The sequence below is a fragment of the Thalassophryne amazonica genome, chromosome 7 (genome assembly GCF_902500255.1).
Source record: "Thalassophryne amazonica chromosome 7, fThaAma1.1, whole genome shotgun sequence".
Lineage (NCBI taxonomy): Eukaryota > Metazoa > Chordata > Actinopteri > Batrachoidiformes > Batrachoididae > Thalassophryne > Thalassophryne amazonica.
Genome location: NC_047109.1, coordinates 80,451,151 through 80,473,766, shown reverse-complemented (window position 1 = coordinate 80,473,766; position 22,616 = coordinate 80,451,151). Strand labels below are relative to the sequence as shown.

At 43.7% G+C, this 22,616-nt stretch overlaps 1 protein-coding gene across 5 annotated transcripts in view; it reads left to right on the top strand.

Annotated features, from left to right (window-relative positions):
* snx27b (sorting nexin 27b) overlaps positions 1-22,291 on the top strand; it is a 48,250-nt gene extending 25,959 nt beyond the window's left edge. Inside the window, exons 6-13 of one of the 5 annotated variants that reach the window (XM_034174744.1) lie at positions 1,550-1,628; positions 8,495-8,658; positions 8,865-8,954; positions 18,994-19,143; positions 19,247-19,393; positions 21,802-21,861; positions 21,951-21,999; positions 22,125-22,291. In XM_034174744.1, coding sequence (XP_034030635.1) covers positions 1,550-1,628; positions 8,495-8,658; positions 8,865-8,954; positions 18,994-19,143; positions 19,247-19,393; positions 21,802-21,861; positions 21,951-21,999; positions 22,125-22,192 — 807 coding nt within the window. In that variant the 3' untranslated portion in view covers positions 22,193-22,291. Of the gene's footprint in view, positions 1-1,549; positions 1,629-8,494; positions 8,659-8,864; positions 8,955-18,993; positions 19,185-19,246; positions 19,394-21,801; positions 21,862-21,950; positions 22,014-22,124 lie in introns of those variants that run through there. The other 4 variants (XM_034174745.1, XM_034174746.1, XM_034174747.1 and 1 more) reach the window with 4 other exon arrangements.
* The last annotated feature ends 325 nt before the right edge of the window (positions 22,292-22,616 follow it).

Genomic DNA, 22,616 nt, shown 5'->3' with positions numbered 1-22,616 from the left:
ATTCATTTAAAAGCAGAAATGAGTACATTACAAGACACTGAATGAAAAGGAGCAGAGAGAAGAACAAGTCTTATACTTAAATCATTGTATTCTGTTTTTATTTACATTTCACACAACTTCCCAACTTCATTGGAATTGGGGTTGTATTACATTTCGATCATGGCTCAAATACATTTGGCAGAAAAGTCTGCAAATATGACCAGTTTCACAACACAAAGTCAGAATAAGACACTCAAATGACCCGCTGTTCAGGGAGGAAATTCTACGTACTGTACCTTTGGTTTGATGATTGTATGAAGAAGTGGAGCTTGTTGAGGGACAAATTAATCCAGAAAAAGCTACTGTTTCTGTGGCAAATTGCATAAAGATACGAGGGAAAGCTTTAATAGAGTAACGCGCAGGTCGATATCATTGCACGGCCATGGAGTTACAGATTTGCAGAAGCATAAATCAGGCTTTCCGCAGCGGACTTAGAAAAAAGAGTGACTCAACCAAATGTAATCTTTTTAACCCCTTAACGCCTATTGTCGCATATATGCTACAATATTTGACTCAAATATGCAACATACCAAATTGACCAGTATGCCTGTTGTCGCAAATTTGCAACATACCATTATTATTATTATAACATTATAACATAAATTATTACCAAAATACCAAAATTACTATTTATTTTTCATGCAAAAGTGAAATTAATAATCTTAACATTATTTACCATCTACTTAAAGGCAAAAACACACACAAAACATTTTTTTATATACAGCTATATAAATTCAGGCGTTAAGGGGTTAATGCACATAATGTTTTTTGTTGGCTTATTTAAGGCAGATGTTTTTTTTTTCAGGCAAAGTTTTGACCTGGTCATTAAATGAGGCAAGTCCCGATTCAAGGTCACGCTTTTAATCAAGGAAATACATAAGCCTAATTGGTGTTGGGGATTCCCTGTAGATCATTTGGCACCTCCTGACTGTAACTAATCTGTTATATACATATAACAGGTTTTGTCTGTGTTATACATGTAACGGGTTTTGTCCATTTTATAACGGATTTCAATTATAATGGACAAAATTCGCTGGTCCATCTGAATCCATTATATGCAAGTTTTACTGTATGTATTTTTGAACACATAGATTCCTTTAAATGAGAATGCTGGCAGATGAGTGTGCGAAGTTTCTTGATGTTCTGATTGATTTGTTATTTGTGTTGACTCACGTACATCAAAATAAAAGTCATGTTGAACAAGGCCCTAGAAAGAAAACAAATCACAGCCAACTTTCTGACATCACCACCAACCTTGACATTCAATACACAACATCGACACAGCTGTTGACTTTTCAGATCCAAAAGCTTACATTTGATGGGCACAGCAGCACAAACAAACAGTCAGTAAGTGTCTAACCAGCTTTAGCCTTCAGCCTCTTCAGAAGTTCCACAGGAGCTTTTTGGAATTAGCTCACACATTTTCTTTTTTCTGCCTCTTTGCATTTTGTTTTCTTTTTTCACCCACTCTCATTCAGTAGTTGTTGGTGTATGTTTCCCTGCCTTTCAGGCTGCAGTTATGAAACTAGGAATGGACAGTGTAACAGCCAGCTACTTCGCTCTGTTTGAAGTAATCAACCACACCTTTGGTAAGTTATGGAGCCTTATGTATCTTTGTGTGAGCTCACACTTTTTTTCCATCTTCATCACGTAGCACAGAATTTGTAGTTGGGACAACTGGTAAAGGTTGAGCAAATAGAGGAAGCAGAACAGTGTTTTGCATGATATATTCTCATGCTTTCTAAAAGAAATATCCCTCTTTCTCTTCCAAAAACAAGGGGAGTCAAGTCTGGGAACATGCACTGGTCTCGTGCGTTGTCATGTCCATCACAGAGCTATCTTGGGTCCTGTGTGGTAACCCCTGAAGCAGACAACCGGTGCATCCCCACGTCTCAAAATTAGCCAGCTTTCTACCAGTAAGACTCAGAAAGCCAGACTTGAAATAAGACATTTTATGTTGAATAGGCTCAACAGCCATTGTAATAAGGAACAGTGTAAAGTGCAAGTCTACGAGTAGAAATCAGTCTTTGGCATAGGTTCCCATCTGCTAATGGGTTCCAGGGAGACACAGATCTTGGATTCTATCACCACAGAAAGGCAGGAGCAAGGTGCCATCCACTTGACATCAGGACAGGGACAAACTGGTGGCAGTAGGGCAGATGAGGTGACATCCTGGTCAGCGTACTGTGAGTAGGACAGAGGTGAGTTAGCATTTTAAGTACTCATGCCTGCTTCCAGTTAGTCAAAAATTAATGGCCAATTGAAAGCAAGCACGAATGGAATGGAATAATGTAAAGTTTGAGTCTTCTTGGTCAAACTTTCATTTACGCTGTTATATCTGCCGCAGCCAGGTGAAATGTGGGTGTTCCCTTGGCCTTTTCTTGCCACTGGGGTCCTCATCACTCAGGCACCTGCATATTCTATCATGCACAGAGAAGCACACTAAATAAACAAAATGTCATAGCTGGTGTTCCTTTACAATGCAAGTGAGGCTACTTTTGTGAGTCTCTCTTAGTAATTGTTATTATAACACAGTCATTCCAGGTTTCCCAAGGATCCTCCGAAGAGACCTAGTAACAAAAACATTCAGTCATCATTTTAGGTCAGTGGTTACTGTGCAAGTCTCACACCCATACAGTAATAGAGGAATCAACACGACCCTAAAGGCTTTTACCTTTGTTCTATTGCAATGGTGTCAGCATCGCCAAACACCTTGGTCTCAGCACTGTTTCTTTTTCTTTCTGCTCTGTATGCACCACTCTGCATTTAATCATTAGTGATCGATCTCTGCTCCCCTCCACAGCATGTCTTTTTCCTGGTTCTCTCCCTCAGCCCCAACCAGTCCCAGCAGAAGACTGCCCCTCCCTGAGCCTGGTTCTGCTGGAGGTTTCTTCCTGTTAAAAGGGAGTTTTTCCTTCCCACTGTAGCCAAGTGCTTGCTCACAGGGGGTCGTTTTGACCGTTGGGGTTTTACATAATTATTGTATGGCCTTGCCTTACAATATAAAGCGCCTTGGGGCAACTGATTGTTGTGATTTGGCGCTATATAAAAAAAAAATTGATTGATTGATTGATGAGCTCCTGACTCCATGAGCTCTTCCCAGGCGTGTCTCCATCTCAAAAGCCGAGGATCATAGAAACATGAATGTCACTGTAAAGATCAGTGAATGTCTCTCAAAGTTCAACGCTTTCACCACATACAGATACCCTTCTGATGGCTGAGGCCAGGAAGTCATTGAAAGCCTGGATCTTGGTCTTGATCCAGGATAATCACGAGGCCAAACACTCTGACTCCTTATTCAGGTACTCAAGTGCTGCAGCGAGCACATCCATTGATTCCACAATCCTTTCTCGCACAGCACCACTGAATTTATTTCCCTTGAATTGTGTGCTGTTTGTCACTACAGTGACAGAAGCAGCAGCCATGATGGCTGTTAACCCCCAAAACGGGAATCAGCTGCAAATCGTGAATTATCCACAAAACATGAATGCTGAAAAAATATGTCCCAAAACGTGAACGCGGGTTTCACAAAATGTGAACGTGGGTCTCGCAAAACGTGAATGTCATGTCATTCATAATTTATATATATTTTTTCAGTTTAAGTAGTTTATGGATTTCGGTTTACAGATCAATTACTCCAGGAAATCTTGATCGCAAACCCTATCACCGCAAAAATTATTATTATTATTTTTTTTTGGCAGGGGTCATTACAGTCTGAGGAAGTGATCTGAGCAGCTGTCGCTTCTGGCGTCAATCGCCCAGCCCCTCTGGGTGTGTCCCGCTCCAGGGACAGTGTCAGGTGAGGAGTTTGACTGGGACGGTCCACCTGTCAAACTCACAGAGGACAGAAACCTCACCCTCCAGTAAACGGCTCAATATTTTTAAGAGAAACGTTGTAGAAAAACAACCACTAGTTTCTAACCTCAGGAAGGTAGACAATGAGCTACAACCTTATTTTTTAGCCATATGAGCCGCCCTCTGAGCTGGAAAAATAATATTGACCTGAACGAGCAGATGACTGAAACAGAAGCGTAGGAACCGACTAAATGGACTACATTTATATAACGCTTGTCCATCTGCATCAGATGCTCAAAGCGCTTTACAAATAATGCCTCACATTCACTCCGATGTCAGGGTGCTGCCACACAAGGTACTCACTACACAGCAATAGGGGATTAAAGACCTTGCCCAAGCGCCCTAAGTGATTTTTCCAGTCAGGCTGGGATTTGAACCGAGGATCTTCTGGTCTGAAGCCCAACGCCATAACCACTAGACCATCACCTCCCCAGTTGAATTTTGTGAATTAGTGAATTTTATTGCTCATTTTATGACTTCTTTTAATGATACAAAATCACTAACATTCAGTTTTTGCACATTTGTCCAAACTTAGTGCTGTAATATAACCAATAGGAACCCACTAATGTGTGCAGTGAATCTGGTGATACCACGCCTGAATTTATTTAATATTTTTGTGGTGTCTTGTTTTTGCACTTTTTAGATGTTTCCTAAGCTTCCGTTTCTCTGCCGCCTGTTCATTCAGATCAGTATTATTTTTCCAGCTCAGAGGACGGTTCATATGGATAAAAATAAGGTTGTAGCTTATTGTCTACCTTCCTGAGGTTAGAAACTAGTGTTGTTTGTTTTTCTACAATGTTTTTCTTAAGATTATTGAGCCGTTTACCGGAGGGGGAGGTTTCTGTCCTCTGTGAGTTTGACAGGTGGACCGTCCCAGTCATACTCCTCACCTGACACTGTCCTCGCAGCGGGACACATCCAGCAGGACCTGGTGTTTGACACCAGAAGTGACAGCTACTCAGTTCACCTCCTCAGGCTGTAATGACCCCCGGCAAAAATTTTAAAAAATCATTTTTGCGGTGATAGGGTTTGCGATCAAGCTTTCCTGCAGTAATTGATCCGTAAACTGAAATCCATATACTACTTAAAGTGAATATACAGTAGTGTTCAGAATAATAGTAGTGCTATGTGACTAAAAAGATTAATCCAGGTTTTGAGTATATTTCTTATTGTTACATGGGAAACAAGGTACCAGTAGATTCATTAGAGTCTCACAAATCCAACAAGACCAAGCATTCATGATATTCACACTCTTAAGGCTATGAAATTGGTCTATTAGTAAAAAAAAAAGTAGAAAAGGGGGTGTTCACAGTAATAGTAGTGTGGCATTCAGTCAGTGAGTTTGTCAATTTTGTGGAACAAACAGGTGTGAATCAGGTGTCCCCTATTTAAGGATGAAGCCAGCACCTGTTGAACATGCTTTTCTCTTTGAAAGCCTGAGGAAAATGGGACGTTCAAGATATTGTTCAGAGGAACAGCGTAGTTTGATTAAAAAGTTGATTGGAGAGGGGAAAACCTATACACAGGTGCAAAAAATTATAGGCTGTTTATCTACAATAATCTCCAATGCTTTAAAATGGACAAAAAAAAAAAAACAGACGCGTAGAAGAAAACGGAAAACAACCATCAAAATGGATAGAAGAATAATCAGAATGGCAAAGGCTCACCCACTGATCGGCTCCAGGATGATCAAAGACAGTCTGGAGTTACCTGTAAGTGCTGTGACAGTTAGAAGACGCCTGTGTGAAGCTAATTTATTTGCGAGAGTCCCCCGCAAAGTCCCTCTGTTAAATAAAAGACGTGCAGAAGAGGTTACAATTTGCCAAAGAACACATCAACTGGCCTAAAATATTCCTCCAGGGGGGAATATTTTGTGGACTGATGAGAGTAAAATTGTTCTTTTTGGGTCCAAGGGCCGCAGACAGTTTGTGAGACGACCCCCAAACTCTGAATTCAAGCCACAGTTCACAGTGAAGACAGTGAAGCATGGTGGTGCAAGCATCATGATATGGGCATGTTTCTCCTACTGTGGTGTTGGGCCTATATATCGCATACCAGGTATCATGGATCAGTTTGGATATGTCAAAATACTTGAAGAGGTCATGTTGCCTTATGCTGAAGAGGACATGCCCTTGAAATGGGTGTTTCAACAAGACAATGACCCCAAGCACACTCGTAAACAAGCAAATTCTTGGTTCCAAACCAACAAAATTAATGCCTCGCACGTGAAGAAATCATGAAAAACTGTGGTTATACAACTAAATACTAGTTTAGTGATTCACAGGATTGCTAAAAAAAGCAGTTTGAACATAATAGCTTTGAGTTTGTAGCGTCAACAGCAGATGCTACTATTATGTGAACACCCCCTTTTCTACTTTTTTTTACTAATAGCCCAATTTCATAGCCTTAAGAGTGTGCATCTCATGAATGCTTGGTCTTGTTGGATTTGTGAGAATCTACTGAATCTACTGGTACCTTGTTTCCCATGTAACAATAAGAAATATACTCAAAACCTGGATTAATCTTTGTAGTCACATAGCACTACTATTATTCTGAACACTACTGTAATTCCATAAGTGTCTCATTTCCAAAATCCTTGCAAAGGCAGCAAGTACAATTCATCTTGGAACTAAAAAGTTACGATTGCATCATCATCATCCATGATTGGTACAGTTTACCTTTTGGTGTCATTTTTAGAATTAAGACATGTCTCACCTCAAATAATATGCAAAATTATATGATGCAGTAAGCTTGGCAAGTGAGTTTTTAACTCCATATAATTTAAATTATAGCCTGAGGATCTAGAGCAGTTTTCTCTTGACTGCTTTTAAATTGTAGATTAAATAGAAGCAATGACTGAGGCCTGTTAGTCTTTGGAACAGCCTGCTTGAAAAGCTTAGAATAGCTGAGTGGTTTTATTAAATCCATCCATCCATCCATTTTCTTCCGCTTTATCCGGAGTCGGGTCGCGGGTGCAGCAGCTCAAGCAAAGCCGCCCAGATCTCCCGATCCACACACACCTCCCCCAGCTCCTCCGGGGGAACCCCAAGGCGTTCCCAAGCCAGCCGAGAGATGTAGTCCCTCCAGCGTGTCCTGGGTCTTCCCCGGGGCCTCCTCCCAATGGGACGTGCCCGGAACACCTCTCCAGCGAGGCGTCGGGGGGGCATCCGGAAAAGATGCCCAAGCCACCTCAACTGACTCCTTTCCACGTGGAGCAGCAGTGGCTCGACTCCGAGCTCCTCCCGAGTGGCCGAGCTCCTCACCCTATCTCTAAGGGAGCGCCCAGCCACCCTGCGGAGGAAACTCATCTCGACAGCTTGTACTCGCGATCACGTTCTTTTGGTCATGAGCCAAATCTCATGACCATAGGTGAGGATCGGAACGTAGATCGATCGGTAAATCGAGAGCTTTGCCCCCCTACTCAGCTCTCTCTTTACCCCGACGGTCCGATACAGCGACCGCATCACTGCAGATGCTGCACCGATCCGTCTGTCGATCTCACGCTCCATCCGTCCCTCACTCATGAACAAGACCCCGAGATACTTAAACTCCTCCACTAAGTGATATTAAGTGATTTAATAAACTCCAGTGGAGGAGTTTATTAAATCACTTAATTTTTTTTAGGTTTGGCTTCACACAGCTACCTCATTATATTGATTTTAACCTTTTGTTTAACTTACCTGGCTTTTATCGTTATGGCCCCTGCAAAAAACGTTTATGACTCAGACCCGGGTTAGGGCTTTCAGCAAAAAGTCTGACAGGCCAACAGGGTGGGGTTGATGTAACTTCCTGGGATTAGTCACAGTTCGGCGCATTTCTGAACATTTACTGAACGTTTGCTTTGGACATTTGTAAGTTAACACCATGTGTGTTACACTGTCACACTTGATATGAAAAGGTTTTATAAAAATATATTTAAAATAAATTGGATTGAAAAATGAAACCTGTAGCATTTTTGTACTCAACACTCAAATTATTACATACTTGTTATTTGACTTGTGGGTGAATGTGCTAACTCTGCTTGGTGAGGCTTCCCGTTCTGCATGTCTGACTTTACTGAATAATAAATTTCTATATTTATTACATAATTGGCAAGTGCACCCCTGCCCCCAGCTGTTTAACAATCTTCCATGTTACAGCACAAACAGCAGCAGCAGATGTCAGCTTCATCTTGCACGTGCAAATCTAGAAGGGCACTCATGAGAGCACAGCTCTGTTGAGACCAACATACCAGTATCTTCCAGTGTTAAAAAAAGATAAATAAACAAAAAAAAAAACAGCTTTTCAAATTTGGCAACAGCTCAATATACAGACCCACCCCAAATTTGACAGTGTATATGTTCCAGGCTACGCCAAACCATTTCTTCCATTTTGAGGGCCAATATCATGTACAATGTTGAATTCAGACACTGACTAGACAGTTACTATAACATCAAAAATTGGCAGTTTTCATTTCTTTTGGTGACTAACAAAAGTTGTCGTGTATTTTTCTGAAATTTTGGTACGCTCAGTTTTGTCAACAGATAAGAATGAGATTTCACAACTTCTACCTCTTCTTTCCATCTCTCCTTCCCTCCTTTTTGCTCCTTTTTCTATTCAGTACGTAAGCTCGCTCCCAACGAGTTCCCACATAAATTGTATATACAAAACTACACCTCAGCCATCCCAGGAACTTGCCTCACCCTCCGCAAGTGGCTCTTCACCACCGAGGAGGAACTTCTACTCAGTGACAACCAGCTTGCTCTCAACTATTTCTTTCACCAGGTGTGTGTGTGTGTGTGTGTGTGTGTGTGTGTGTGTGTGTGTGTGTGTGTGTGTGTGTGTGTGTGTGTGTGTGTGTGTGTGTGTGTGTGTGTGTGTGTGTGTGTGTGTGTGTGTGTGTGTGTGTGTGTGTGTGTGTGTGTATGTATTTGTGATTAACATGAGTTTATGGTATTCTCTGTTTTCTTTACCCTGTCTAACTTTCACAGGCTGCAGATGATGTGAAGAAAGGTTTCATCAAAGCAGCACAGAAATCGTACCAGCTGCAGAAGCTGGCTGAGCAGAAGAAGATGACCACGGTCAGTTTCTCACTCTTGGCTGCAGACTTCATACCCGCTTTTACTTTTCCCTCAGAGTAACTTCGGTGGAGACAGAGCTCCTCACTGTGCTTCTTTATAGTGTCGTATTCCCTCACTTCTAGCTGTTAAATCCGCTTTAATGTGCATAATGAAACAGTGTGTAAAAATGCAGATAGAGGTGGAGGTAGTCTAACAGCAATCAAGTTTGACACAAACTGTAGCTAAGAGGATGTGGATGGAGAACGTGAGTGAGACATGGCTGCAAACACAGTTAAGACACCTTCCTTATTGTGACTTGACCATCAGTCATTCATGTACGGTAGCGGGTGCTTGAACTGTATTTGTATTTTACTACATGAATTTTCCTAACAGAAATGAAATGATGAAAATAAATTGAGTTTCATTAAAAGTATCAAATATCCAGTTAAACAAGTTATTTAAAAAATCGTAAAGATGGCCAGTATTTAAAATTTTGGGAAACTGAAAGCGGTCATTTTAAAAAGCGGAACAAGAGCACTACAGAACAGACATATAAGTTATTGAAATATACAGTGAGATATAAAAACCTTTTTTCTGAGCTGTGAGGCCATTTTGTGTCTTTCTTGTGACTGCATAATGATTTCACTTCTACAAAATGATGGCATACTATTTGCTGATCAGTATGAGCTTTGGATCATCTAGCTACATAGGTGGTGGGGATATTGTGAGAAAGGTGTTTTTTGTATTCTATATGTCTTAATATTTTGCTTCTTTTGACTTTCGTGTGAAGTCATGTCCACCAATCAATCACAAATATTTGACTGATTAATTAGAGCTTTTCATCTAATCTCTAGCCACATTGGTAGTGGAGATATTATGGTAATCTTTTTTTTTTACTTTATGACTTAATTTGTACCAAATTATTGTATACTATTTGGTGATCAATATAAGCTTTCGATCATCTCTAACTACTTTGGTTGCAGAGATATATAAGGGAACCCTCGCAAACACAAGGAGAACATGCAAACTCCACACAGAAAGGTGCAGGTCAGAAGAGAACCTGGGACCATCTCAGTATGAGCAAACATTGCTAACCACTAAGCCACATTGCTGAAAGTTGCTGTAGTTTTTTTAATCTGCAAAGTATTATTATGTGCACACAGTTTCTGAACCAGAATTCCACAATGTCTCACAAAGATCATTTTCAATTTCAATTTATTTTCATTTATATAGCGCCAAATCACAACAAAGTTGTCATGCTCTTTAAAGCAAGAATACAGAGGATGAGGTCAGAGCTAAAATACACAGTAACCTCGACAGATTATATATGCAGCTGTGTTCCCAGCAACTGAACCTGCTTATTCCATTTCTGTATCTGTCTATTCCAAATAAGGGTCACTAGGGTGGGCTGGAGCCTGTCCAAGCAGTCACTGGGCGAGAGGTGGGGTACACCTTGGACAGACCTCCAGTCTATTGCAGAGCCACCTATTAGGCAAACAAACATATCTGCACCTCTGGCCATTTAAATGTTTCCAATTTTCCTGACCTGCATGTCTTTGGAAGTGGGAGGAAGCCAGAGCACCTGGAGGGAACACACACAAACATGGGGAGAACATGCAAATTCTACACAGAAAGTACCAGATGAGAAGTGATCCCAGAACCTTCTTGCTGTGAGGCAACAGTGCTAAGCACTAAGCTACTGTGCCACCCTGCTCATGTGAAGGACAGAAAACAGATAAGACAATAGCCATTTCCACAGAATGCACCTGCACATAGCAATAGAAAAAAAAATGCGCTGTTGTATTTTTGTTTTGCTGATTCTGAGAAACACATTATCTCTGGGAAGGATTCTGTGGCTCTGTAGACCAGATGTTCATTTCATTGCACACAGATGTTGAGTTGTTTGTGTGTGTCTGCAGAAATTTGTTAGGGCTCCTTCACACATAGTGCGAACTGTGGTCAAATATGGCGAAACAACACGAAACAGTTCAAATTAGCACACCACGAAACATCGCACCAGTTTGTGCACACGGGAACACACTGCCAGCTGCTGTGAAGAAAAAATAAATTAAAAAAATACATGCTGCGACGGTTTTGTACACGTGGAAACACAGAAGCTTTTTACAGCAGCTGCAAGACAGCTGTAGCAACAGGTGTATGAGGCAGCTACGAAATTACACGTTTTGCACATGATTCCTGCATCATGTGCATTTTCTGGGCAGATTGACCAAATTCGCACTATGTGTGAAGGGGCCCTTAATGCAGCACATTAGCCAAAAATGTTTTGAGAAATCTCCTACATCATATTTATATATATATATATATATATATATATATATATATATATATATATATATATATATATATATATATATATATATATATATATATATATGAACATTGTGGAAACCACAAATGACAAAGAAGGTAGGTAAAGATCTTAAAGATCTTCCCACCACTTCAGAAGATGAAAAAAAAGTGATGTGATTTTCGTGTTATGGCAAATGGTATTTAACTTAAGAAATAAGAAAGTCTGTTTTTCAAGCATTTAAAATCCGGTTGTAAAGCTCTGATGATGTAACATATCAGAGCTTTACAACCAGATAAATCTGTTTCTGGGTCCAAAGACCTGCAAGTTTACAATTAAAGTTATGCCTGTATGATCCTTTTAAGGATCTACAGTTTAAGTTTAGTTTGTGTTTACATTGTGCACAAACCTCCGTCCCTCCCTTCTCCGCCTCCACCTCCATGTCTGTTTGTTAATAAAAAAATATTTATTTCAATAAACAGGCCGTTAAAGTGCAAACTTCACTTTCCCCCCCGAACGACATGAACAGAAAGCGATTGCAGCTCGCAGCAACTCCCATTGAAAATAATGGAGAAACGGCCTGAGCGTCTGACATTTTTACATAAAACAAACGCAGTTACAACGTCTAAAAACCTGGTTAATATATCCAGAAGAGTTTTAGGCACAACATACAAAGAGTTTTATGTTGCGATGTTAATGCTCCCCCTCTAGCTGCCACCTTATCGTGGTGGGGGAGTTTGCGTACCCGGATGATCGTAGGAGCTATGTTGTCGGGGGCTTTGTGTTCCCTGTAGGGTCTCCCAAGGCAAACAGGTCCTAGGTGACGGGTCAGACTAAGGGCAGTAAGGGCTCAGTTTTTGTCAAGGACCGAGACGTCGCCCGGTATGGCGGAGCCGGGGCCCCACCCTGGAGCCAGGCCTGGGGTTGGGGCTCGCGCGCGAGCGCCTGGTGGTCGGGCCTTAGCCCGTGGGGCCTGGTCGGGCTCAGCCCGAAAGAGTGACGTGGGCACGCCCTCCTGTGGGTTCACCACCTGCAGAGGGGGCCATGGGGGTCGGGTGCAGAGAGGATTGGGTGGCGGTCGAGGGCGGGTGGCCCGGCGGCCCGGTCCATGCTCACAGCCCCTGGCTGTTGGGACGTGGAATGTCACCTCACTAGGGGGGAAGGAGCCTGAGCTTGTGCAGGAGGTTGAGAGATACCGACTAGAGATAGTCGGACTCACCTCCACGCACAGCTTGGGCTCTGGTACCCAACTCCTGGAGAGGGGCTGGATGCTTCATTTTTCTGGTGTGGCCCACGGGGAGAGGCGGAGAGCTGGGGTCGCATTGCTTATTGCTCCCCAGCTCAGTCGCCATGTGTTGGAATTCACTCCGGTGAACGAGAGGGTCACGTCCCTACGCCTTCGGGTCGGGGACAGGTCTCTCACCGTTGTCTCGGCCTACGGGCCGAGCAGCAGTGCAGAGTACCTGACCTTCCTGGAGTCCCTGGGAGGGGTACTAGATAGCGCTCCGACTGAGGATTCCATTGTTCTCCTGGGGGATTTCAACGCCCACGTGGGCAGCGACAGTGAGACCTGGAGGGGGGTGATCGGGAAGCACGACCTCCCCGATCTTAACCTGAGTGGTGTTCAGTTGTTGGACTTCTGTGCTAGTCACAGTTTGTCTATCATGAACACCATGTTCAAGCACAAGGGTGTCCATAAGTGCACGTGGCACCAGGACACCCTGAGCCGGAGGTCGATGATCGACTTTGTAGTCTTATCATCTGACCTTCGGCCACGTGTCTCGGACACTCGAGTGAAGAGAGGGGCAGAGCTGTCGACCAATCACCACCTGGTGGTGAGTTGGATCCGCTGAGAGGGGAGGAAGCCGGTCAGACCTGGTAGGCCCAAATGTATCGTGAGGGTCTGCTGGGAACGACTGGCGGAACCCTCTGTCAGCGAGGTCTTCAACTCCAATCTCCGGGAGAGCTTCTTCCAGATCCCGGGGGAGGTTGGAGACATGGAGTCCGAGTGGACCATCTTCTCCACCTCCATTGTCGATGCGGCCGCTCATAGCTGTGGTCGCAAGGTCTCTGGTGCCTGTCGCGGCGGCAATCGCCGAACCCGGTGGTGGATACCGGAAGTAACGGATGCCGTCAAGCTGAAGAAGGAGTCCTACTTATCTTTGTTGGTAGGTGGTACCCCAGAGGCAGCTGACAGGTACCGGCAGGCCAAGCGTGCCGCAGTCCGTGCGGTCGAAGAGGCAAAAACTCGGGCCTGGGAGAAGTTCGGGGAGGCTATGGAGGAGGACTATCGGTCGGCCTCAAAGAGATTCTGGCAAACTGTCCGACGCCTCAGGAGGTGGAAGCAGCTCTCCACCAGCAGTGTTTATGGTGCGGGTGGGGAGCTGTTGACCCTGACTGGGGATGTTGTCAGGCGGTGGAAGGAGTACTTCGAGGATCTCCTCAATCCCATCGTCACGTCTTCCGAAGAGGAAGCAGAGACTGGGGACTCAGAGGCAGACTCATCCATTACCCAGGCCGAAGTCACCGAGGTGGTTAGAAAGCTCCTCGGTGGCAAGGCTCCTGGGGTGGATGAAATCCGTCCTGAGTACCTTAAGTCTCTGGATGTTGTGGAACTGTCTTGGCTGACACTCCTCTGCAACATCGCGTGGCAATCGGGGACAGTGCCTCTGGATTGGCAGACCGGGGTGGTGGGCCCTCTGTTTAAGAAGGGGGACCGGAGGGTGTGTGTTCCAACTATAGGGGGATCACACTCCTCAGCCTCCCCGGTAAGGTCTATTCCAGAGTACTGGAGAGGAGAATTCGACCGATGGTCAAACCTCTGATTCAGGAGGAGCAGTGTGGTTTTCGTCCTGGTTGCGGCACACTGGACCAGCTCTACACACTCCATCGGGTGCTCGAGGGTTCATGGGAGTTCGCCCAACCAGTCCACGTGTGTTTTGTGGATCTGGAGAAGGCGTTTGACCGTGTCCCTCGGGGCACCCTGCGGGGAGTGCTCCGGCAGTACGGGGTCCGGGGTCCTTTGCTAAGGGCTGTCCGGTCCCTGTACGACCGCAGCAGGAGCTTGGTTCGCATTGCCGGTAGTAAGTCAAACCTGTTTCCAGTGCACGTTGGCCTCCGCCAGGGCTGCCCTTTGTCACCGGTTCTGTTCATTATTTTTATGGACAGAATTTCTAGGCGCAGCCAGGGTGTAGAGGGGGTCTGGTTTGGGAACCACAGAATCTCGTCTCTGCTGTTTGTGGATGATGTGGTTCTGTTGGCTACGTCAAATCAGGACCTTCAGCGTGCACTGGGGCGGTTTGCAGCCGAGTGTGAAGCGTCCGGGATGAAAATTAGCACCTCCAAATCCGAGGCCATGGTTCTCAACCGGAAAAAGGTGCTTTGCCCTCTTCAGGTCGGTGGAGTGTCCTTGCCTCAAGTGGAGGAGTTTAAGTATCTCGGGGTCTTGTTCACGAGTGAGGGACAGATGGAGCGTGAGATCGATAGATCGATCAGTGCAGCATCTGCAGTGATGTGGTCGCTGTATCGGACCGTCGTGGTGAAGAAAGAGCTGAGTAGGGGGGCAAAGCTCTCAATTTACCGATCGGTCTACGTTCCGATCCTCACCTATGGTCATGAGATTTGGCTCATGCCCGAAAGAACGAGATTGCGAATACAAGTGGCCGAGATGAGTTTCCTCCGCAGGGTGACTGGGCGCTCCCTTAGAGATAGGGTGAGGAGCTCGGTCACTCAGGAGGAGCTCGGAGTCGAGCCTCTGCTCCTCCACGTCGAAAGGAGTCAGTTGAGGTGGCTCGGGCATCTTTTCTGGATGCCCCCTGGACGCCTCGCTGGAGAGGTGTTCCGGGCACGTCCCATTGGGAGGAGGCCCCGGGGAAGACCCAAGACACGCTGGAGGGACTACGTCTCTCAGCTGGCTTGGGAACGCCTTGGGGTTCCCCCAGAGGAGCTGGGGGAGGTGTGTGTGGATCGGGAGGTCTGGGTGGCTTTGCTTGAGCTGCTGCCCCCACGACCTGACTCCAGATAAAGCGGAAGAAGATGGATGGATGGATGGATGTTAATGCTGTTGTCTGTGTGCAGCGGTTTAAGTGCAACCTGATCAGAGAATCTCAGTGCAGTTCTCAATGTTAATGACAGCGCGCCTTTTTTGTTTTGAGCCGGAAGTTGAAAATCACATGTTGCGTTACATCACACTTAACAACCGGATTGTGATGATGGACATGAAAATGTACGTGTGTGTGTGTGTGTGTGTGTGTGTGTGTGTGTGTGTGTGTGTGTGTGTGTGTGTGTGTGTGTGTGTGTGTGTGTGTGTGTGTGTGTGTGTGTGTGTAGGTGTGAGAAAGAATTTGATCACAGTACAAAGATGATAATAACAAGAAGGCCACTGTGGAAGATGTTAGACTGAAACAAATCAAGTGAACTTTGGTTCTGTTAAGCAGTCAGACAGGGAGGAAAAACTCACAGAAACAGTCGGGTTTTCCCGTCCTTTCTAATCTATCATTAAACACTGTGCAATGTAACACCAAGTAACCATGTGCTGGCCATGCCCTGGGAACACCCATCAGGTGACAAAGGCCAACTGCTTGTCAGCCACATTTGTAGTTAATGCCTGGTTCACACGGCAAGATAATTAGGCTGATATCTGACTCAATCTCCACCTTCTGACAATCTTAAGGAAGCCCCGACTATCGTGATGGCTCTGAATATAATCTTATCAGATATTCCTGCTGTGTGTGGTGTGTGAGAGCACTCTAGACTGCTTGGAAGGACGTCAGGGCGGCTCCGACCGCACATCATGGGTATTCATTATGTTGGATTTTCTTTGTCCGATATCCCAGCATGTGTGGTGTCCCCCGTGCACAAACCAGCACGCAGCCTGTTGAATGTGACATGTAGCCAGTCAGAAAGCGAGGTGACGGACGGAGAGAAATCCAAACTCAAAATGGCTGTTTATGGCGCACCAGAAAGTCTGGTGCTCGAGCTGTCTCCACTCCTTTAACAAACACCTTTTCTTTTTCTTTTTGTATCATGTTTTCTCAGTTAGAAATAGTCCACACACTATCGCCATTGCTTCTTCCTCGTCCACCGTGTTTGTTAACTCTGAAGTCACGTTTGATCTCCAGAGGTTTTGAGAGATTTCTTGTCTGACCTGGAAATGTTTGTGTGTGAACTCTGTTTATGTGTGTTGTCTTTACCGTGTGGCTGCACACCACACACTGTATGACCTAAACTGTTTATATCTGATTTTTTTTTTACCGCCATGTGGGTCATCTCTCAGGTATTGAAAACCTACCAACTATTTTAAAATCTTGCTGTGTGAACCAGACATAATGTGACTGTAGGGTTAGGGTTGGCCATTAACAGATGAGCACCAACCTGTTACAGTGCACCAAAAACCTCCCAGAGGAGACGCACTAAAGTGAGATTTTGTGGATTTTTTTTAAAAACGTTTATTCTTATTTCATTTCATGGTTTTCTCAGTTCACTTTTGTTTTGTATTTTATGCGCATAATGCTACCTGTCTCTGAAAGCGAGAGACATAGACACAGTCGGCTCTTTTGTAAAATATGAGTGTTTTTTTTTCCTCTCCTTCCATTCCATTTGTTTTGTTTTTTGTTTGTTTTCTACCCCTTGCCCACAGTTGCCAGAATAAGCAGTCATTTTAACATTTCACCATTACAGGAGACTGGTGTGGATACGTGCAGTCAAGTAGGACAGAGTAGGCTTTCTTTGCAACCACCCACTCCACCAGGTGATTTCACTGGTTAACATCACTTTGAGCAGATGGGATCAGTTAATCAGTGAAATCACCTGGTGGAGTGGGTGGTTGCTAAGAAATCCTGCACCCTCTCAGCTTTGTATGGAATGAGTTGAAGACCTCTGAAGTAGGACATACGAGTGTTGTGAACCCACTTATGCAAGGTGCATGTGAGTGTTTCACTCTCTGTGGAGTACCAGATAGGAGGACTATAGATATGAGTTGTGTGGGTTTTTTTTTTTTTTTTGGTGCCAGGGTAAATGCTTTATAGTGATGGATGATATCCGCATACCAGCCAGAGCACACCTCATTTTTAGACGAACACAAACATGAACACAAGGTGTATGTTGATTTAAAGGAAAAGAAAACCTACTGATAAAATATAGCTGGGAAGATAGACTGTGCTATAAATTAATGATTAATGCGTATCCATGAAAATAAGGAGCTCTTACAACTGAAATATCCACCCCCAAAAGGCGACATTTAAGCAAAATTCATCCATCATCGACGATTTCATAAATGCCACCATTGAGACAATTTTAACCAATCAGAAAAAAACCCAGATCGCTTGCTTAACTGTTGTAACATAGCATGAGCACAGAAAGCCCACATAGCGAACACATGCTGATATAAAAGTCCTCTCTCCTTCGTTCTCTCTCTCCCCTCTCTCGCTCTCTCTGTCTTTCTTGCTCTCTTGCTCTCCCTCTCTCGCCGTTTTCCTGCTGAGCAAACACAAAGCCTTTGAACTGTAAAATAAACTAAATTTCTATATGTATCATCTGCGGTGCTCACGGGAGTAACTGTGGGTAAACACTGAAGGATTTTGGTGTTTTTTCCTCCCATTCAGTGGAGAGAAAGTGAATCTCTGTTCGGCTGTCCTCCTCAGCTGTGTTCTGAGGTGCTGTTACAGCATTTGACAGCCTCGGGAAGTTGAAGCGGTTGATTTTTCATCATCAATTCAGTTAATTTTTCAGAAAATCCATGGTCAGCAGCACAGACCATTTGAACCCAGGAGCCTGGCAGAAATTTGCTGTTACCTGTGGCTTAAAACTTGTCTCGGCTGCGGTGCGCAGAAGAAACTGCTCGGCTTCACCACAGAACTCCACTCACCCCCCATCTCCTCCCGTTCAGCAGTAAACAGAGCAGAGAGGAGGCAGCACAAGAGAGGTTTCACAAATGCAGTTTCTCTCCAGTATCGGAAAACCCCACAGGTTGGATTGGGAAATTCTGATCCGCGATTTATGTCGGTATTGGAACCCGATACTGATCCAGGATGTTGATTGTCGCTTACGTGCTTCGCCCCTTCTATACTGAAGAGCAACAGTGGCAGAGTTGTGAACCTCTGTGCCCGTGTGACGTCACACATCACTGTTATAGCAGATGGCATGGCAGCTTGCTGGTGGCTTTAGACCAGCCATACAAAAACGCTCATACCTTTAACATAAATCATCACACATGCCTACAACTTTTCATATGGGCTCTCAATATCATAATCTACCAACCTAATCATAAATGTTGTTAACTTTTCTTTTCCTTTAAAGGATGTGGGTGCAGGGCATAAAAATGTAAACTTTATCCAGCGGAAAACTAGTAATGTCACATCCCCTGCATGGTGTGCTGCTTTGCACCAGCTGGAAGATAGGGCCCAGTGGTTGTTTCCTGCTGCAGTGGGTAAATACTTTTCCCTTGATTTTTGAGTGGTGTTAGTACTGGTTATTCATCCATTCATTCATTTCCTGCTACTTAACGGGGTAAGGGTCACAGTGGCAGCAAACCAAGCAGCTGATCCCACAGAGCAGATGTGGCTGCAGAATAATCTGAGTCTGTTTTTTTGGCTTTCGAGTGTCACATTCCACTACATCAGATGGCACAGCCTGCATCCAGAGGTCTGGCAGTAGCAGAAATACAAACTGCAATTGCAACAAACACAAAATTCACTTGAACTCATTGTGTTGTCTGTCTGTTTGTCTGCCTGTCTGTCTCTCTCCCTTATTCAGTATTTGAGTTTATTAAGGGGTTGTGAGGGTTACAATGAGATCATGTTCCCTCACTGCTCGTGCGACTCTCGACGCAAAGGTCACGTCATTACAGCCATCAGCATTCAACACTTCAAACTGCACGCCTGCACAGAAGAAGGGACACTTGAGGCAAGGGCACAACTGTTTCTGAGCTTTTACAGTTGGCATTTGTACATAGTGTGTACATGACCTTGTGTTACATTTATAATGGTGTGTGTGTGTGTGTATTAAGGCCTGTCCATGTTTTCAGAACCAGGTGATTGCATTTGACTGGAGTGAAATGCAGAGGTGGGACACAGATGAAGAGGGCATGGCCTTCTGCTTTGAATATGCACGGGGAGAAAAGAAGCCACGCTGGGTCAAGATATTTACACCCTATGTGAGTGTCATGCACACATGCAGTATTGCATGTCATTTTATTTTTTTATGACCACGCAGTCGGAGTTGGTGGATTTATTAATGTTCAGTTCATGGTTCATAAACCTCTGTAGATATACAGCCACATTGCACACAAAGTTGTAGTGACAATGTTCTTCACATGAAGGGGAAACACCACATGTTTTGTAACCCAATGGGAAGCTATGAGGATGTATTTTTGGAGTCAAGGACCAGAGTATATAAGTTGTTAATACAAAAAGAAACATTGTAAAATGACAACACTTTATGGAGATCAACTTTAAGCACCTCTTAAGAGTGAAAAAGCAGTGTAGGGCTGCAACCCATCAACTTTTTGTGTGTGTGTGTGTGGGGGGGGGGGGGGGGGGGGTTTGTTGATTGCTTTCTGACCAGTAAATTACTCTTTACGTGGCCTGCCCAACGAAGCTGTCCATGCTGGGCAATTTGGCTCTGGTAAGGATGTCCTCATTTGAGACGTAGTCCTGCCACTTGATCCCGAAGATGTTTCGGAGACAACGCTGATGAAAGCGTTCCAGTAATCTGATCTGCTGGCGATACAGAACCCAGGTTTCAGCTCCATACAGGAGGGTAGGGACCACAATGGCTCTGTAGACCTGCACTTTTGTGGAAAGGCGCAGTGCATGATTCTGCCAGACTTTCTTTGAGAGTCGACCAAAAGAACTGCTGGCCTTGGCAAGGCGACTGTCTAGGTCCTTGGCAACAGATGCGTCGTTTGAGATAACACTACCGAGATACGTGAAGTGCTCTACTGCATTCAGGCTGGTACCCTCGATGTTGATTTGGGGTGGGGCATATGTCTCTTCATGAGACACAAGAAATCAGAAAATTAAATCCTAATATACTTCATACGGTTACAAATAGTTATTTTCATTATCATTTAGTCTGTTGGTCATGTTCTGAATTAAACCATTAGTTTGGCTTATAAAATATTAAAAAATGGTGAAAAATGTTGGTAAGTGTTTCCAAAGCCCAAGATGATGTCCACAGATGTCTTGTTTTGTCCACAACCCAAAAATACTCAGTTTACTGTCAAAGAGGAGTAGAGAAAGCAGAATGTATTTACATTTAAGATGATGGAATTAGAGAATTAAGATTAAAAAACTCTTGAAATGATTAATGGATTACCAAAACAGTTGACACTTACAATTCAATAATCATTTACTAATATTCAGCTAATTGTTGCGGCTCTAAAGCAGAGTGAAATGAGTTACGTGGGAATGCACATGTCCTTATAGTTTCACATTTCAATGCAGTTTCAATTCAATTCATACCACCAATTTATAGCACCAGATCACAACATACTCACCACATGAGTAAGGTCTAAAATTACCAACCAACTTAAGGTCTACCCACATGTATTTGCATGGATTCTTAAGAACTGAGCATCATGTTTTACAGTACTCAAAGTGCATTTAAAACACTGTGTCTGCAGTCATATGAAACATGAAGGTATGCAGTTAGATTGTAATTTTGACAACAATTTTAAAACTAGAAAAATGCAAATAGTTTGACGTGCATGATATTTAGCTGCTTGTGGATGTGTCACCAAATCATAATAACAAAACTTTCCTGCAAAGTCTTTACCTCAAGGTTTTGCCAAATCTTGGCTAAAAACCTATCCACTAACACGGGGTGGGCAACGATGGCCGAGACAGTGCAGGTTTTTCTTGCAACCAGTCACCTCAACAGGTGGGTTGCTGATGAGCTTCTCCCCTGAACATAAACACCTGATATTTAATGAAATCACCGTTTTCATTCACTGTATGTCCGCTGTATCCTCATGGGATAGTGTAGTGTATTCTGTTTGCACACTGTGGAGGTAGTAGACAATCGGTGCTGTTCGACTACTACTAAATATCTACAGATGACGTACTGCTTTTTACCTTCTGTTTAATAAGCTAGTATGAATATATTCAGACGTAGATATTGTCAGGTTTATTTATTACAGTGTAATCTTACAGTCCTACTTTATTTATCATATGTGATTTAGTCCAGACTTGGCTTTAATTTTTACCCGACGCCAAAATATGGCCATCGGGTATTGCGAAGGCCTTGCGTCCATCTGTCAGTCTGTCTGTGCTCAGCATAAGTCCAGTCCTGTTACTACCAGGGTCTTCAAATTCATAGGTAGCATTCTTGGGACACAGACCTTGGACAGGTTCAAAGATGGCTAACCTTGACCTATTTTAAGAGGTCAAAGGGTCACACTCTGTTCCCTATTTTATGCTCATCCGGCCGAGGGTATTTTAACAGTGTGTTATATTTAATTGTGCTCAAAATAAGTGTGACTGCTCACAATGAAAGGAAATCAAATTCTTGTTTGGTTTTCTGTTTTTTCTTCCATGTTTGCCGTGACTGGGTGATGTTCAGTTTAACTACATGCATGAGTGTTTTGAGAGAGTTTTCTGTGAGCTGAAGTGGAGAAAGGAGGTAAAGATGTTGTACTATTAACAGATTAACTTACTCCACATTGACAGCTGCGTCATTAAATCATAGCTGGTGTGTGTGCGTGTGTGTAGGTGGAAGAGGAGGCTACAGACAAGGACAATAAGAACTGCAGTAAAGATGGTATGTGTGGAAAGGTAAGGCTTTGCCTGCCTCTTCTGTCTCTGCTCCAAAAATAGCTTTTGTGTATTGTTCTATTTTCATCTGAGTTGGCATTATCATTGTCCTAATTAGTGTTTTTGTTGCAGAATGTATTTCAGCTGCTGAGATACAGAAGGGATGGCGGCACCTAGGAAGGGAGATCATTAACTCCTAATTGCACACCTCCATCATTGGCTCTTTTCAGTTTGGCCCTCGTTTAGCATCAGATCCAGCAACATTAGAATATTAACTACACGATCATCATTTACACTCCGAGTACAGACAGAAAAACTGTGTACAGTGGCTTTCAGAAGTTTGTGAATCCTTGGGCTTTTACACGTTTAAATGACACGTTTTTATGACTTAGAATTTCAAAACAGATGTCTTCATATAATGTCAATTACAAAGCTGAGAGGGTTATAAAGGTGACCCCCCCCCCTTTGAGTTTACACAATGGTTTGGGTATGAAATGTTAAACCTTAATTAAATGTTAATTGTTGCTCGCCGTCTATTTTTTCCCATCTGACTTCTTAACCTTTTCAGAAAAATGGAGTTGAACTTGAAAGTACTTATTTTTTAGCTTTGTGCAAATAAAACGC